The sequence below is a fragment of the Hylobates moloch genome, unplaced genomic scaffold (genome assembly GCF_009828535.3).
Source record: "Hylobates moloch isolate HMO894 unplaced genomic scaffold, HMol_V3 SCAFFOLD_20, whole genome shotgun sequence".
Classification (NCBI taxonomy): domain Eukaryota; kingdom Metazoa; phylum Chordata; class Mammalia; order Primates; family Hylobatidae; genus Hylobates; species Hylobates moloch.
In genome coordinates this window covers 33307792-33323746 of record NW_026652295.1, presented here as the reverse complement: position 1 = coordinate 33323746, position 15955 = coordinate 33307792, and the positions used below count along the sequence as shown (strand labels likewise).

The following is a 15955-nucleotide window of genomic DNA, read 5'->3' as shown; positions in this document are numbered from 1 at the left end:
ACCACGCCCGGCTAATTTTTTTGTATTTTTAGTAGAGACGGGGTTTCAACGTGGTCTCGATCTCCTGACCTCGTGATCCGCCCGCCTCGGCCTCCCAAAGTGCTGGGATTACAAGCGTGAGCCACCGCGCCCGGCCAAGCTGTAGATTTTTGTGGATGCTCTTTAACAAGTTGAGGAAGTTCTCTATTTTCCTCTATTTTTATCGTGTTGAATTTTGTCAAATGTTTTGTCTGCATGAAATGCTATGATCAAGAATTTTTCTTACGGCCGGGCACGGTGGCTCACGCTTGTAATCCCAGCACTTTGGGAGGCCGAGGCGGGCGGATCACGAGGTCAGGAGATGAAGACCAGGTGAAACCCCGTCTCTACTAAAAATACAAAAAATTAGCCGGGCGTGGTGGCGGGCGCCTGTAGTCCCAGCTCCTCGGAGAGGCTGAGGCAGGAGAATGGCGTGAACCCGGGAGGCGGAGCTTGCAGTGAGCGGAGATTGCGCCACTGCACTCCAGCCTGGGCGACAGAGCGAGACTCCGTCTCAAAAAAAAAAAAAAGAATTTTTCTTATTTAGCCTGTTAACACAGTGGATTGAATTTAATATTATTATTATTTTTTTTTTTTTTGAGGCAGAGTTTCACTCTTGTTGCCCAGGCTGGAGTGCAATGGCACGATCTCAGCTCACCGCAACCTCCGCATTCCAGGTTCAAGCGATTCTCCTGCCTCAGCCTCCCAAGTAGCTGGGATTACAGGCATGTGCCACTGTGCCCGGCTAATTTTGTATTTTTATTTTTTTTTGAGACGGGGTCTCTCTCTGTTGCCAGGCTGGAGTGCTGTGACATGATCTCGGCTCACTGCAACCTCCACCTCCCTGGTTCAAGCAATTCTCCTGCCTCAGCCTCCCAAGTAGCTGGGATTACAGGCACGTGCCACCACACCCAGCTAATTTTTGTATTTTTAGTAGAGATGGGGTTTCACCATGTTGGCCAGGATAGAAATTTTGTATTTTTAGTAGAGACGGGGTTTCTCCATGTTGGTCAGGCTGGTCTTGAACTCCTGACCTCAGGTGATCCAGCCGCCTCCGCCTCCCAAAGTGCTGGGATTACAGGTGTTAGCCACCGCGCCCAGCAATAATTTTTTTTTTTTTTTGAGACAGAGTTTTGCTCTTGTTGCCCAGGCTGGAGTACAATGGCACGATCTCTGCTCACTGCAACCTCCACCTCCGGGTTCAGGCGATTCTCCTGCCTCAGCCTCCCTAGTAGCTGGGATTATAGGCATGCGCCACCATGCCCAGCTAATTTTGTATTTTTAGTAGAGATGTGGTTTCTCTATGTTGATCAGGCTGGTCTCAAATTCCTGACCTCAGGTGATCTGCCCGCCTCAGCCTCCCAAAGTGTTGGGATTACAGGCGTGAGCCACCACGCCCGGCCTAATGATTTTCAAATACTGAATCAGCCTGCATCCCTGAAACAGACCTCTTTTGGTCATGGTATATAATGTTCATATATTGCTGAATTCTGATTGCCAATATTTGGTTAAGGATTTGTGTGCATTTCCTAGATGGCTAATGTTGAATATCTTTCATGGGTTTTTGGCCATTTGTAAATCTTCTTTGGAAAAAATGTCTCTACAGATCTCTTGTCGATTTTTTAATTGTCTTTTTATTTGTTGAGTTATACTTCGTTGTATATTGTAGATACAAGTCCCTTACACGATATATTATTTGCAAAAACTTTCTCCCATTCTGTGAGTTATCTTAATTTTCCTGATAGAAAAATGAAGTGCAGGCTGGGCACGGTGGCTCTCGCCTGTAATCCCAGCACTTCAGGAGGCCAAGGTGGGTATATCACCTGAGGTCAGGAGTTCAAGACCAGCCTGGCCAACATGGTGAAACCCCATCTCTCCTAAAAATACAAAAAAGTTAGCCAGGCATGGTGGTGCACGCATATAGTCCCAGCTACTCAGGTGGCTGAGGCAGGGGAATCCCTTAAACCTGAGAGGCAGAGATTGAAGTAAACTGGGATTGTGCCACTGTACTCTAGCCTAGGCGACAGAGTGAGACTTCTTATTTAGCCATCTCAAAAAAAAAAAAAAAATGATAGCCACAAACAATACATTGTTAGGTGAACCAATGTGTAGAACAATGTGTATCTTGGAGATCTTTTCCTATTGGTACACAGAACTTCCTTATTCTGTTTTAACATGCATAGTATATGGAACTGTGTATTGATGCATGTATATGCAACATGGTATATGCAACTGTATTATACTTAAATCAGCCCCCTATCATTGGACATCTATATTATTTCCAATCTTTTGCTGCAATACATAATACACATCAGTCATTTCATACATGTGCAAGTCTACCTGCAGGATAAATTCCTAGACATGGAAATAGTAGGTCAAAGATACAGGTATTCTAATTCTGATAGATACTGCCAAATTGCCTTCCCAGAAGGTATAATAGTTTTCATTCCCACTTGCAATATGAGAGAGTTTTAAGGGTTTTTTTTTTTTTTTCTCAAGATGGAGTCTTGCTCTGTCACCCAGGCTAGAGTGCAATGGTGCGATCTTGGCTCACTACAACCTCTGCCTCCTGAGTTCAAGCAATTATCTTGCCTCAGCTTCCCGAGTAGCTAGGGTTACAGGCATGCGCCACCACATCCAGCTAATGTTTTGTATTTTTTAGTAGAGACGGGGTTTCACCATGTAGGCCAGACTGGTCTCAAACTCCTGACCTTGTGATCCACCCACCTCAGCCACCCAAAGTGCTGGGATTACAGGCATGAGCCACCATGCCGAACCGAGAGTTTAAGTGTTTTTTTTTTTTTTTTTTTCCGAGACAGAGTCTCGCTCTGTCGCCCAGGCTGGAGTGCAGTGGCGCAATCTCAGCTCACTGCATGCTCCGCCTCCCGGGTTCACGCCATTCTGCTGCCTCAGCCTCTCTGAGTAGCTGGGACTATAGGCGCTCGCCACCATGCCCGGATAATTTTTTTGTATTTTTAGTAGAGACGGGGTTTCACCTGGTCTCGATCTCCTGACCTCGTGATCTGCCCGCCTTGGCCTCCCAAAGTGCTGGGATTACAAGCACGAGCCACCGCGCCCGGCCAAGTTTAAGTTTTATACTTCACTGAATATGAACAGTGCCAATGGCTTCCTTTCTAAATGCTTCCCTGAAAATGTTTTTTGTTTGTTTGTTTTTTTTTTTTTTTTGAGACGGAGTCTCGCTCTGTGGCCCAGGCTGGAGTGCAGTGGCACCATCTCAGCTCACTGCAAGCTCCGCCTCCCAGGTTCACGCCATTCTCCTGCCTCAGCCTCTCCGAGTAGCTGGGACTACAGGCGCCCGCCACCACGCCCGGCTAATTTTTTGGTATTTTTAGTAGAGACGGGGTTTCACCGTGGTCTCGATCTCCTGACCTCGTGATCCGCCCGCCTCGGCCTCCCAAAGTGCTGGGATTACAAGCATGAGCCACCGCGCCCGGCCGAAAATATGCTACTTTTACAGCCTAGTGATGTAACAAACAGGATTCTAAAAACACATTCTGGGATAGGCGCAGTGGCTCACCCCTGTAATCCCAGCACTTTGGGAGGCCAAAGCAGGAGGATCACTTGAGCCCAGGAGGTCAAAGCTGTAGTAAGCTATGACTGAGCCACTGCACCCCAACTTGGGCAAGAGTGAGACCCTATCTCAAAAAAAAAAAAAAACAAATAAAAGCACCTTCCGTAACAAAGAAATCTGTGTAATTTTACCAATGCTACAGAAAGTTTTCAGGCTGTTATCCCAACACTTAAGGAGGCTGAGAAAAGAGGACTGCTTGAAACCAGGAGTTCCAGACTAGCCTGGCCAATATTGTGAGACACTATCTCTAATTTAAAGTTGTTTGGGTTGTTTTATGTTTTTGGTTTTTTTTTTGAGATGGGGTCTTGCTCTGTTGCCCAGGCTGTAATGGTGCAATCTCAGCTCACTGTAACCTCCGCCTCCCAGGCTCAAGCGATCCTCCCACCTCAGCCTCTAGAGTAGCTGGGACTACAGGCATGTGCCACCACACCCAGCTAATCTTTGTATTTTTTTGTAGAGATAGGGTTTCCCCATGTTGCCCAAGCTGGTCTCAAACTCGTGGGCTCAAGCAATCCACCCACCTCAGCCTCCCAAAGTGCCGGGATTAGAGGCGTGAGCTATCACACTTGGCCCTTAAGTTTTTTTGTATTGTTATTATTAGTAGTATTTTTGATTATTATATTATTATTATTTTTGAGACTCTGTCGCCCAGGCTGGAGTACAGTGGCACGATCTCGGCTCACTGCAACCTCCGCCTCCTGGGTTCAAGTGATTCTCCCACCTCAGCCTCTTGAGTAGCTGGGATTACAGGCATGTGCCACCGCGCCTGGCTAATTTTTGTATTTTTAGTAGAGATGGGGTTTCACCACATTGGTCAGGCTGGTCTGGAACTTCCAGCCTCAGGTGATCTGCCCTCCTTGGCCTCCCAAACTGCTGGGATTACAGGCGTGAGCCACCATGCCCGGCCTTTAAGTTATTTTTTAAAAAGGAGAAACTTTTCAGATTATTTGAGCCCAAGAAAGAGGGGAGCTGAGAGAAAGGAGAAGCTGAAGTTAGGGCAATTCTTGCCATTCTTGGCTGACATGCACACAACGGGAACTATTTTCCCTTACTTCAGCATAAAAGACTTAAAATTTTCCACTTACTATACAAAGTGTTATTCATGTGAAAAATTAACCGAGCTGTTTATTATTTTAACCAACAAAAGCTCTGCAAGTGCTAGATTTAGTGCTGTACAAGATGACTTTACTAATAAAGGGAGGATGCCCAAAGAGATTTATCATATAGCTAAGGAAAAATAATCTCACGAAGAGGATATGCTGAAGAGATAATGAGCTAGAGAAACAGAACTGGAATGTTTCATTTCTTTTATAATACACAGAGAATACAGAGGAGGAAAAAGGGAACACACTTGTAACTGAAAGAGTTGACAATTTTATTTTCACATTTCTCAATACAAATGAAAACTGCATCTTTTTTGTCCCACTTCTCCCCTCCAAAACTATTCTCTTTGATAGGACAGGGAAGCAAGTCTTCCTTATGCTGTTTAGAAAACTCAGTATCACAGCAGCATGATCTCCTGGTGAAGCAGAACAGGTAATATAAAACTGATACAATGAAGCCTCCCCTCTATCCTTATCTGTCTGGTCGAGTCATTCCGGGCCGAGTGGGCACCATCATGGGACGGGCAGGAGGTCTCATCATTGGGGGCCCAGGCATCATTGGCATGTGGCCTCCCATGGGCGGCCTCATTCCAGGAGCTGCAGGACAAAACAAAGAAGAGGGAGAAAAAGGGAATCAGAAAATACGATTTAGGGAGAGTTTGATGGGACTTCAATTAAAAACAAAAAACGTAGCCCCCCTTGCAAAATGCTGGAAAAAAGACATACGTGACAGAAGAAATGCAATGAATTTATCACATCTGTAAATGACTTAGACATTCTCAGACAAAAAACAAAAAGGTCAACACAAGAACCGTATGGGAATCATGATCTAATGATAGTAAGGGGGAAACTATCAACAGACTGCTTTCCAGAAATCGCCAGGGACACTAGTTCTCTAAACTGACCTTTTTTTCTCACTCAGGGAAATTCACAACTAAGTCACATGTTTTTCAGTCAGTTCTTTTAATCAGTGATATCGACCATATAACCAGGAGCTATTTCATGAATGTACACAGGCATAGACGACAATCTTACCACTAAGCGTTTGTTCGGAGTTGTAGGAAAGGTGAGCAGGAGGCCCATGCTGAGAACCTGTTAGTAACCATACTTAGCTCAAGTCAAGAAAAATAATAGGCAATAACGTGATTTATAACAATTAGCGCAAAAAAAATTTGATTTTTCTAATGCATTTCAGAAACTATTAATGAATTTTTTTAAGTGTCCCATCAATAAACCAGCCAAATAAATGAGCCACGGAGGGCAGGGCAGGCAGAGGGGTAGGGGAGGAACACAGGTAGTTTCAATGGAATCAATAATGTTCTACTTCTCAGCTGGGTGGTGGGTTCATGGATATTAATTTTACTATTATGCCCCATAATTTCATGTTATCTATATTCTTTTTAAATATCAAATCTTACCAATTTATTTTTAACTAAATAATTTTGATTAAAGGTTTGCAGCAAAGCGTTCAAGAGAAAACTATATTCAAACTTGAATATAGCCTTATCACAAATGGTGAAACACAAGAATATGCAGACACAAAAATCCAACAGGTACAGAATTTAAGACCAATTTAAACGGGAACAGAGAATACTACTAACTTCTAAATGCCACATAAAAGCCCATGCTTAACCTACATTTAAGAATTTCTTAGAGGAAATGGATGGACACAGACCAAAGATTAAAAACTGGAAACTTGTTTTCTTTGGTCTCCATAGTGAATTTACTTTGAATCAGTTGACAACATTGAGATTTCATACAAAAGTCTAGATTCCTTTTTTCTTTTAAACTTTTTATTATGGACATGTTCAAACATACACAAGAATAGTAAAGAAGAGTATAATGAACATCCATGTATCCGTCATCTAGCTTCAACAATTATCCACTCATGGACAACTCTATCTATACTCCCCACCCATTCCTATCCCCCTCCACCCTCTAACCACTCAATTATTTTAACACAAATCCCACAATCTTATCATTTCATCCTGGTTTGAAAAAATAGAAAACAAACAGCAAACTCAGGAGAAAAGGCAACACCAAGCCTGTATTCTCAAATTGCAACCATAGGCTGAAGCTGAGTTCTAGAAGCCTTCTTTAGATGAATCATGCATTCCCCAGTTCACCACATCCCTAAAACCTCTAAGAATTTGAATTTGTGAGCCTGGTTTAAGGATGCTAAAGCCATTAAAGCCATTTTGATTGTGTTTTGGGCTCACAAGTCAGTAAGGCAGGAACTCTCTTTATCTATACTCTCCCCCTCCTCTAAGTGATACCCGCAGCACACGTACTGATACTTCTGCCTAGGAAGCTACTCTAGTAACTTTGCAGCTTGTTTTTCCAGAGAAGTTAGAGGTGTCGGTCACATCTGTTCCCAAACCTGATTGTGTCAGTTGTAGTTATTACTCCAATTATATATATATATAATTTTTCCACAACCCAATTAAATGAGTGTGAAAAGAGAATAGCTTCTATGAAAACTAACTTAATACTTAGGAAGACTCAGATAAACTATCATCAAAAAATGCTCAACAATTTGGTAGGCAAAATAATCATAAAAGATTGGAACTAGATTATATCACAAGGTCTCAGACCACTTCAAAGAAATGAAACTAAAGTTGGTGGAGGATGTGTTATAGTTATGGCTTATTGGTTTATGCAATAAATATACAGTGTTTCAATCATTAGACACACTTTCTTTTTTTTTTTTGAGACAGAGTCTCACTCTGTCACCCAGGCTGGAGTGCAGTGGCACAATCTCAGCTCACTGCAACCTCTGCCTCCTGGGTTCAAGCGATTCTCCCACCTCAGCCTCCTGAGTAACTGAGACAACAGGCGCGTGCCACCACACCTGGCTAGTTTTTTGTATTTTTAAGTAGAGATGGGGTTTCATTGTGTTAGCCAGGATGGTCTTGACCTCATGATCTGCCTGCCTCGGACTCCCAAAGTGCTGGGATTACAGGCGTGAGCCACTGCGCCCGGCCTAGACACACTCTCAAAGCAAAGGTCCTGCTCGTATATCAGAAAGATTTGCAAATTAATGTACGTTTAAATTTACATTAAAATAAAATGTTTGAAGTGTAAGTTTTTTACCCCTCCCTAAATAAAAAAACAACTACCAGGCTGAAAGCTTTTTTAATATAATGATGTGGCTAAGTTAAACTGCAAGACTAAACAAGCAACAAGAGGTGGCTCTGCTCCAAATCAAAACTGAGAAAATGTATCTATAACCTTCCCCCTCCCCACAAAATGGAACAAGCTCATCTACCCTTCTCTTCAGTATAAATGGCCAAAAGCCAGGATGAGGCAAGGAAACAGAAGAGAGGAAAAGAAAAACAGAGGCAACCTATCCTGCTTTTAGTAGCACAAGGTCACTGGACACCATCCAATTATAATGATAAAACCAAGTATTTCTTTTTCTTTATCATTAATAGTTGACCAAATTTAATTTGTTACAATAGTACATTTAGACAGCTAATTAGATAACTTGTGTAAATATTCCACCCTCAGAAGTGGAGCATAACTCCCCATTTTCAAGCTTTGGCTACACATAACTGACTTCCTTCCATTAAGTGTCAGCTATGCATAGTAACTAAACTAAATGGAGCAAACTAGAAAGATAGACATTCAAACTTACCAGGTCCCACTGGCATCATCCCAGGAGGAGGAGGGCCCATCATTGGCATCATGGGAGGACCCCCCATATGGGGTGCTGGCATCATACCAGGGCGAGGAGGACCCGCTGAAATAAAGAATGGAGCCCGTGGCTAAGGTGTGCTCACATATTAACATTTTCTCTTCTTTTTTTTTGAGATGGATTTTCGTTCTTGTTGCCCAGGCCGGAGTGCAATGGCACAATCTCGGCTCACTGCAACCTCCGCCTCCCAGGTTCAAGCGATTCTCCTGCCTCAGCCTCCCAAGTAGCTGAGATTACAGGCATGTGCCACCACGCCCAGCTAATTTTGTATTTTTAGTAGAGACAGGGTTTCTCCATGTTGGTCAGGCTGGTCCCGAACTCCCGACCTCAGGTGATCTGCCCACCTCGACCTCCCAAAGTGCTGGGATTACAGGCGTGAGCCACTGCGCCCGGCAACATTTTCTCTTCTTAATCAAACTAAAAGGATCTCACGAACTCCTTCAAATTCTGAAACAATAGCCCTCTTATGGTTTCTTTTTATAATAGCAGATCCACAAAAATCACAGGCCATAAAACATTAATCTATGAATAAAAAGCAAGAACAAGTCTGCCTAGACAGAAGAATAAAATAAAGTCAGATTCCCTAGGTTAAGAAAAAAATTGAGAGTTTAATTTAAAAAAACAAAACAAGGGGGTGGAGAGGTTGTACCTTCTACAGAGCTCCTGACAAAAAGCTGATGAACTTAAGCCACAAGTATCTAATTTCAGATCCCTTTGTAAAAAATGAAAATATGGTTTTAAAAGATTCTTTGAAAATACAAAGACTTATATGCAGGGATATTCCTGACAGTATCATTTACAATACCTAAAATTTGGAACAACTTAATAAGAAAATAGTGAGGTAGGCCGGAGGTGGTGGCTCAAGCCTGTAATCCCAGGACTTTGGGAGGCCGAGGCAGGCAGATCACGGGAGGTCAGGAGTTCGGAACCAGCCTGGCCAACATGGCGAAACCCTGTCTCTACTAAAAATACAAAATTAGCTGGGCATGGTGGCACGCATTTGTAATCCCAGCTACTCGGGAGGCTGAGGCAGGAGAAATCACTTGAATCCAAGGAACCCAGGAGGCCGAGGTTGCAGTGAGCTGAGATCATGCCACTGCACTCCAGCCTGGGCAACAGAGCCAGACTCTGTCTCAAAAAAAAAAAAAGAAAAAGAAAAAAGAAAGAAAATAGTGAGGTAAATTATGGTAAATTCATACCACAGACTATTCTGCTATCAAAAATAATGGAGTTGAGTGCCAGCCAGTCAAGGTAGAGAAGGAGAGAGAAGTAACCTTGGAGTTGCTATGGGCTGAGGCCTGACCAGGTCCTAGGATGGCAGGTGCCCAGAAAAGGTTTGGCAGGGCATTAGTGGTCCACCTACATTAGTGTGCAACTGTTACAAACAGCCTACTTCCCTAGGTTTATACCCGTGATTGTGTGCAAGACTGAGTCTAGGTCCTGAATGTGATTTCAGTCTGACCCCTCCGAGGAGAGCCACAGTACAGTATGACCCAGTACAGCACTCAATCTCCTCTTGTCTGTCACATAGAACAACAAACTTTCCCCGAAAGCTGGGCCCATGATCTACTCCACTTTCAATGATCTAATTCTTACCTTTCCTTCTTTTCTTTTTCTTTTTTTTTTTTTTTGAGACAAAGTCTTGCTGTATTGCCCAGGCTGGAGTACAGTGAGGTGATCTCAGCTCACTGCAACCTCCACCACCAGGGTTCAAGCAACTCTCCTGCCTCAGCCTCCTGAGTAGCTGGGACTACAGACATGCACCATCACACCTGGCTAGTATTTGTATTTTTAGTAGGGATGAGGTTTCATGATGTTAGCCAGGCTGGTATCAAACTCCTGACCTCAGGTGATTCACCCGCCTCAGCCTCCCAAAGTGCTGGGATTACAGGTGTGAACCACCACGCCCAGCCTAATTCTTATCTTTCTAAGGTATAGATTTTAGTGTTAGGTGGGTTAGAAAATAGGGCAAAAGACTAAGGAGTGTATCAGCTATTTTAATCCTCCAGTGCTGGGCTCATAGCAGTAAATAATTTAATGTACCTAGCAACTCCTATTCATGTATTAGCTCATCTAATCAGAGGTTCATTCTGAGCTTTCTTTCCATTTAAATCTGTCTTAGATCCACACTTGGGATGCCACAAATACAGTATCTTAGTGACAATGCAATCAAAAGTTAACTCTAAAGTTATTTTAGAAATTATACCACTAAAGTTGTTTTCTATTACTACCTGCATCTATATTCAACATTTATATATTTATACATTTATATTACTATCTACATACAAATGCAACAGCATTTGAAAGCCAATGGTGAGATAATCTAACCTAATCAAAGGATAGCCTGCCCCATCACACCCCTTAAGATTAAAAGTTTAAACTTACGAAGGCTGGGGGGAGGTGGTATCATCGCCCCTGCAGGAGGAGGAGCAGAGAATGGAGTAGGAGGTATCTTTCCTTGTTGAAATGCAGCCGCTTTGGAGATGAGGGTGAGAAAAAAAAAAAAGATGAATAAGAATTCAACAACCCAGTAACTAAAATAACCACTTTCTTTTAAGTCTTCAATGGTTCCAATTACTTTACTCTTGCTAGTTGTCATCTAAAATTATTACATCATGGTCCTACAGTTTTAAAATCATTTTTAGGTATTCACCAGCTAAAATTGCAGTTAATTGGTTTATTGATTTATGTTTTCTACTTAGCATTTCTATGGCTAAATTAAGTATGGGAGACTGGAGTAAAAATTTCCTGCCTATCAATGTCTTTTTTTTTTTTGAGACAGAGTCTCACTGTCACCCATGCTGGAGTGCAGGGACACAACCGCAGCTCACAACAGCCTCGCCCTCCCGGGCTCAGGTGATCCTCTCACTTCATCCTCCCGAGTAGCTACAGGTGCATGGCACCACGCCTGGCTAACTTTCGTATTTTTTATAGAGACCGGGTTTCACCGTATTGCCCGGGCTGGTCTCAAACTCCTGAGTCCACGCAATCCACTCACCTCAGCTTACCAGAGTGCTAGGATTACAGGCGTGAGCCACCATGCCTGGCCCTATCAATGTCTTTTACCAAAGAGGAACAGTCATCTTTAATCTATAGATGTAGTTTATAACCAATTAAAGCCATTCATAGTTTTGTTTGAAAAAGTGTAATACGTGCCCAAAAAGCTAGGCTTTATAAAATTTCTATCCTTCCTATGTATGCTGTCCTAGGTCAAAATAATACACCATGTTGGTTTACCAGTTTGGAAATCAATGCACTAAACTAGGATATTTAAAACACACAAAGATTTCAAACTATAAGCCTGCCGGGTGCGGTGGCTCACGCTTGTAATCCCAGCACTTTGGGAGGCCGAGGCGGGCGGATCACGAGGTCAGGAGATCGAGACCACGGTGAAACCCCGTCTCTACTAAAAATACCAAAAAATCAGCCAGGCGTAGTGGCGGGCGCCTGTAGTCCCAGCTACTCGGAGAGGCTGAGGCAGGAGAATGGCGTGAACCCGGGAGGCGGAGCTTGCAGTGAGCCGAGAGCGCACCACTGCACTCCAGCCTGGGCGACAGAGCGAGACTCCGTCTCAAAAAAAAAAAAAAAAAAACTATAAGCCTGCCCCAAAAGAGATTATGATTTTTAAGAAAGTCTAATACAATCAATTAAAAATTTTTTTTTCAGATGAAGCATAAAACAAGAGAAACTGAAGATTATCTATATTTGGTGTTAGAAAAGAATCACAAATAAATATTAAAATACACACTCATAGTCTATTCCTGATATAAGCTGTCTACAACCCATCCCACTCCACTCCCACCAATGCAAAGGAAGTCAAATTACTCATCAACTATTGATAATTAATGGGATCAGGTCCAAAAAAGTGACCTAAGTGGAGATTTATGAATAGCTTATTATCCATATGCCTCTGAATAAAGCCTGTGGGATCTCAGGGATTATACCCCAATATCGACTTTTTTAATCAAAAAGGCCTCTCTCACATCCTTTTTTTTTTTTTTTTTTTTGAGACGGAGTCTTTCTCTGTCCCCCAGGCTGGAGTGCGGTGGCGCGATCTCGGCTCACCGCAACCTCCACCTCCTGGATTCACGCCATTCTCCTGCCTCAACCTCCCGAGTAGCTGGGACCGCAGGCGCCCACCAACACGCCCGGCTAATTTTTTTGTATTTTTTTTTTTAGTAGAGACGGGGTTTCACCGTGTTAGCCAGGATGGTCTCGATCTCCTGACCTCGTGATCCACCCGCCTCGGCCTCCCAAAGTGCTGGGATTACAGGCTTGAGCCACCGCGCCCGGCCTCTCTCACATCCTTTGTAGGAAGACAGCTTGTAAAGCCTGAAGTGGGGGAAGCAAAGTCACTGACTTAGTAGCAGGCTGTATGTCAATATAATCATGGATTTCATGGGTGTGTCCCTGAGGGGCTCCCCCACTATTCTCAAAAAGTCCTCCACTAAAAATGTTTATTCTGACTAGCCTTAAAACAAAAACAAAAACGTGTATTCAAGCCGAGTGCAGTGGCTCCTGCCTGTAATCCTAGCACTTTGGGAGGCTGAGGCAGGAGGATCTCTTGAGCTCCAGAGTTAAAGACTAGCTTGGGCAACATAGTGAGACCCCGTCTCTACAAAAAATAAAGATTAGCTGAGCAGGATGGTGTGCACCTGTAGTCCCAGCTACTTGGGAGGCTGAGGCAGGAGGAATGCTTGAGCCCAGGAGTTCAAGGCTACAGTGAGCTATGATCGGGCCACTGCACTCCAGCCTGGGTGACAGAGTAAGACTCTATCTCTAAAAAAATTAAAATTTAAATAAAAAAATGTTTATTCATCCTAAATTATTTTGCTGCATATGCAAAGTAACTACAGAATATACTGTAAATCTTTTAATGCCAAGAAATTTCTAACATCTTTTCAAATAAGGGGACAAGATTACATCATGGTTTATTTTTTCATATGAAATGGGACAATGGGGCAGGTGTGGTGGTTCATGCCTATAATCCCAACACTTCTGGAGGCCCAGGCAGGAGGACTGCTTGAGGCCAGGAGTTCAAGACCAGCCGGGGCAACAAAGTGAGATACCATCTCTATAAAAAATTTTACAAAATTAACCTGGCATAGTGGTGTGCACCTGTAGCCCTACCTACTCAGGAGGCCAAGACCGGAGGATCACCTGAGCCCAGAAATTTGAGGCTGCAGTGAGCTTTAATTGTACCATAGCACTCCAGTCTGGGCAATAGTGAGACTCAGTTTTTTTTTTTTGTTTTTTTTTTGAGACGGAGTCTCACTCTGTCGCCCAGGCTGAAGTGCAGTGGCTTGGTCTCGGCTCACTGCAAGCTCCACCTCACAGGTTCACACCATTCTCCTGCCTCAGCCTCCAGAGTAGCTGGGACTACAGGCGCCCACCACCATGCCCAGCTAATTTTTTTGTGTGTGTTTTTAGTAGAGTCGGGGTTTCACTGTGTTAGCCAGGATGGTCTCGATCTCCTGACCTCATGATCCGCCTGCCTCAGCCTCCCAAAGTGCTGCGATTACAGGCGTGAGCCACCGCGCCCGGCCGAGACTCAGTTTTAAAAAAAAAAATTGTGACTGGGCATGGTGGCTCACGCCTGTAATCCCAGCACTTTGGGAGGCCGAAGCAGGCGAATACTTGAGGTCACGAGTTCAAGACCAGCCTGGCCAACATGGTGAAACCTCATTTCTACCAAAAATACAAAAAAATTAGCCAGGTGTGGTGGCGTGCACCTGTAGTCCCAGCTACTCGGGAGGCTGAGACAGGAGACTCGCTTGAACCCAGGAGGCAGAGGCTGCAGTGAGCTCACGCCACTGCACTCCAACCTGGGCAACGGAGCAAGACTCAATCTCAATAAATTAAATAAATAAATAAACAAAATAAATTTTAAAAACTGGGACAATGTCTGAGGTTTGCTCCGTAATAATCCAGGAAGGAGAAAGGGAGTAGATGACAATATTCAGTGGCTGTCTTGGCCAGAAACAATTTTGCCTCCCAGGGGCACTGTACAATGCCTGGAGATATTTTTAGTAGTCACAACTGGAGGTTGGTACTGGCATCTAGTTGGCAGATGCCAGGGATGCCGTCAAACATCCTGCAACACACAGAAAGACCCCCACAGCAAAAGATTATCCAGCCTTAAATGCCAACAGTATCAAGGTTGAGAAACTTAGAATAAATGGAACAAGAGTGCTACAGCTGAGCAATGAGAAATGAAGGGTGAGGAAATTCAGAATGGGAGGTTCATTAAGCTTGTCTATTTTTTTTTTTCTTTTTTTTTTTTTTTTTTGAGACGGAGTCTTGCTCTGTCGCCCAGGCTGGAGTGCAGTGGCGCAATCTTGGCTCACTGCAAGCTCTGCCTCCCAGGTTCACGCCATTCTCCTGCCTCAGCCTCTCCAAGTAGCTGGGACTACAGGCGCCCGCCACCACGCCCGGCTAATTTTTTGTATTTTTTTAGTACAGACGGGGTTTCACTGTGTTAGCCAGGATGGTCTCGATCTCCTGACCTCGTGATCCGCCCACCTCGGCCTCCCAAAGTGCTGGGATTACAGGCGTGAGCCACCGCGCCCGGCTTTTTTTTTCAGAGTCTCGCTCTGTTGCCCAGGCTGGAATGCAGTGGCGAGATCCCTGTTCACTGCAACCTCCACCTCCCAGGTTCAAGTGATTCTCCTGCCTCAGCCTCCCAAGTAGCTGGGATTACAGGCATGTGCCACCACACCCAGGTAATTTTGTATTTTTAGTAGAGACAGGGTTTCTCCATGTTGGTCAGGCTGGTCTCAAACTGCTGATCTCAGGTGATCCACCCACCTCGGCCTCCCAAAGTGCTGGGATTACAGGCATGAGCCACCACACCAGGCCCCCGCTTCTCTATTTTATTTGAAAATTTCCATAATAGTTTTGCCTTTTTATTATTTATTAATTATTATTATTTTTTTGAGACGGAGTCTCCCTCTGTAGCCCAGGTTGGAGTGCAGTGCAGTGGCGCAATCTTAGCTCACTGCAACCTCCGCTTCCTGGGTTTGAGCGATTCTCCTGCCTCAGTCTCCCAAGTAGCTGGGGCTATAGGCATGTGCCACCATGCCCGTCTGAATTTTTTGTTTTTTGTTTTGCTGTTGTTTTTGTTTTTGAGATGGAGTTTCCCTCTTGTTGCCCAGGCTGGAATGCAATGGCGCGATCTCGGCTCAATGCAACCTCCACCTCCCAGGTTCAAGCAATTCTCCTGCCTCAGCCTCCCACATAGCTGGGATTACAGACATGCACCACCACGCCCGGCTAATTTTGTATTTTTAGTAGAGACCGGGTTTCTCCATGTTGAGGCTGGTTTTGAACTCCTGACCTCAGGTGATCCACCCGCCTCACCCTCCCAAAGTGCTGGGATTACAGGCGTGAGCCACCACGCCCGGCCAATTTTTCCTATTTTTAGTAGAGATGGGGTTTCGCCATGTTGGCCAGGCTGGTCTCAAACTCCTGACCTCAGAGGATCCGCTCACCTCCTCCTCCCAAAGTGCTGGGATTACAAGTGTAAAGTAAGCCACCATGCCCGGC

General features: G+C 44.2%; 1 protein-coding gene across 1 annotated transcript in view; it reads right to left on the bottom strand.

Moving 5' to 3' along the window:
- Nucleotides 1–4968: 4968 nt before the first annotated feature.
- Nucleotides 4969–15955, bottom strand: part of LOC116460503 (uncharacterized) — a 20319-nt gene continuing 9332 nt past the window's right edge. The window contains exons 3-5 of the mRNA XM_032141753.2: nt 10796–10885; nt 8351–8455; nt 4969–5310 (exon numbers count right to left, since the gene is read on the bottom strand). Coding sequence (XP_031997644.1) covers nt 5112–5310; nt 8351–8455; nt 10796–10885 — 394 coding nt within the window. The 3' untranslated portion in view covers nt 4969–5111. The remainder of the gene's footprint in view (nt 5311–8350; nt 8456–10795; nt 10886–15955) is intronic.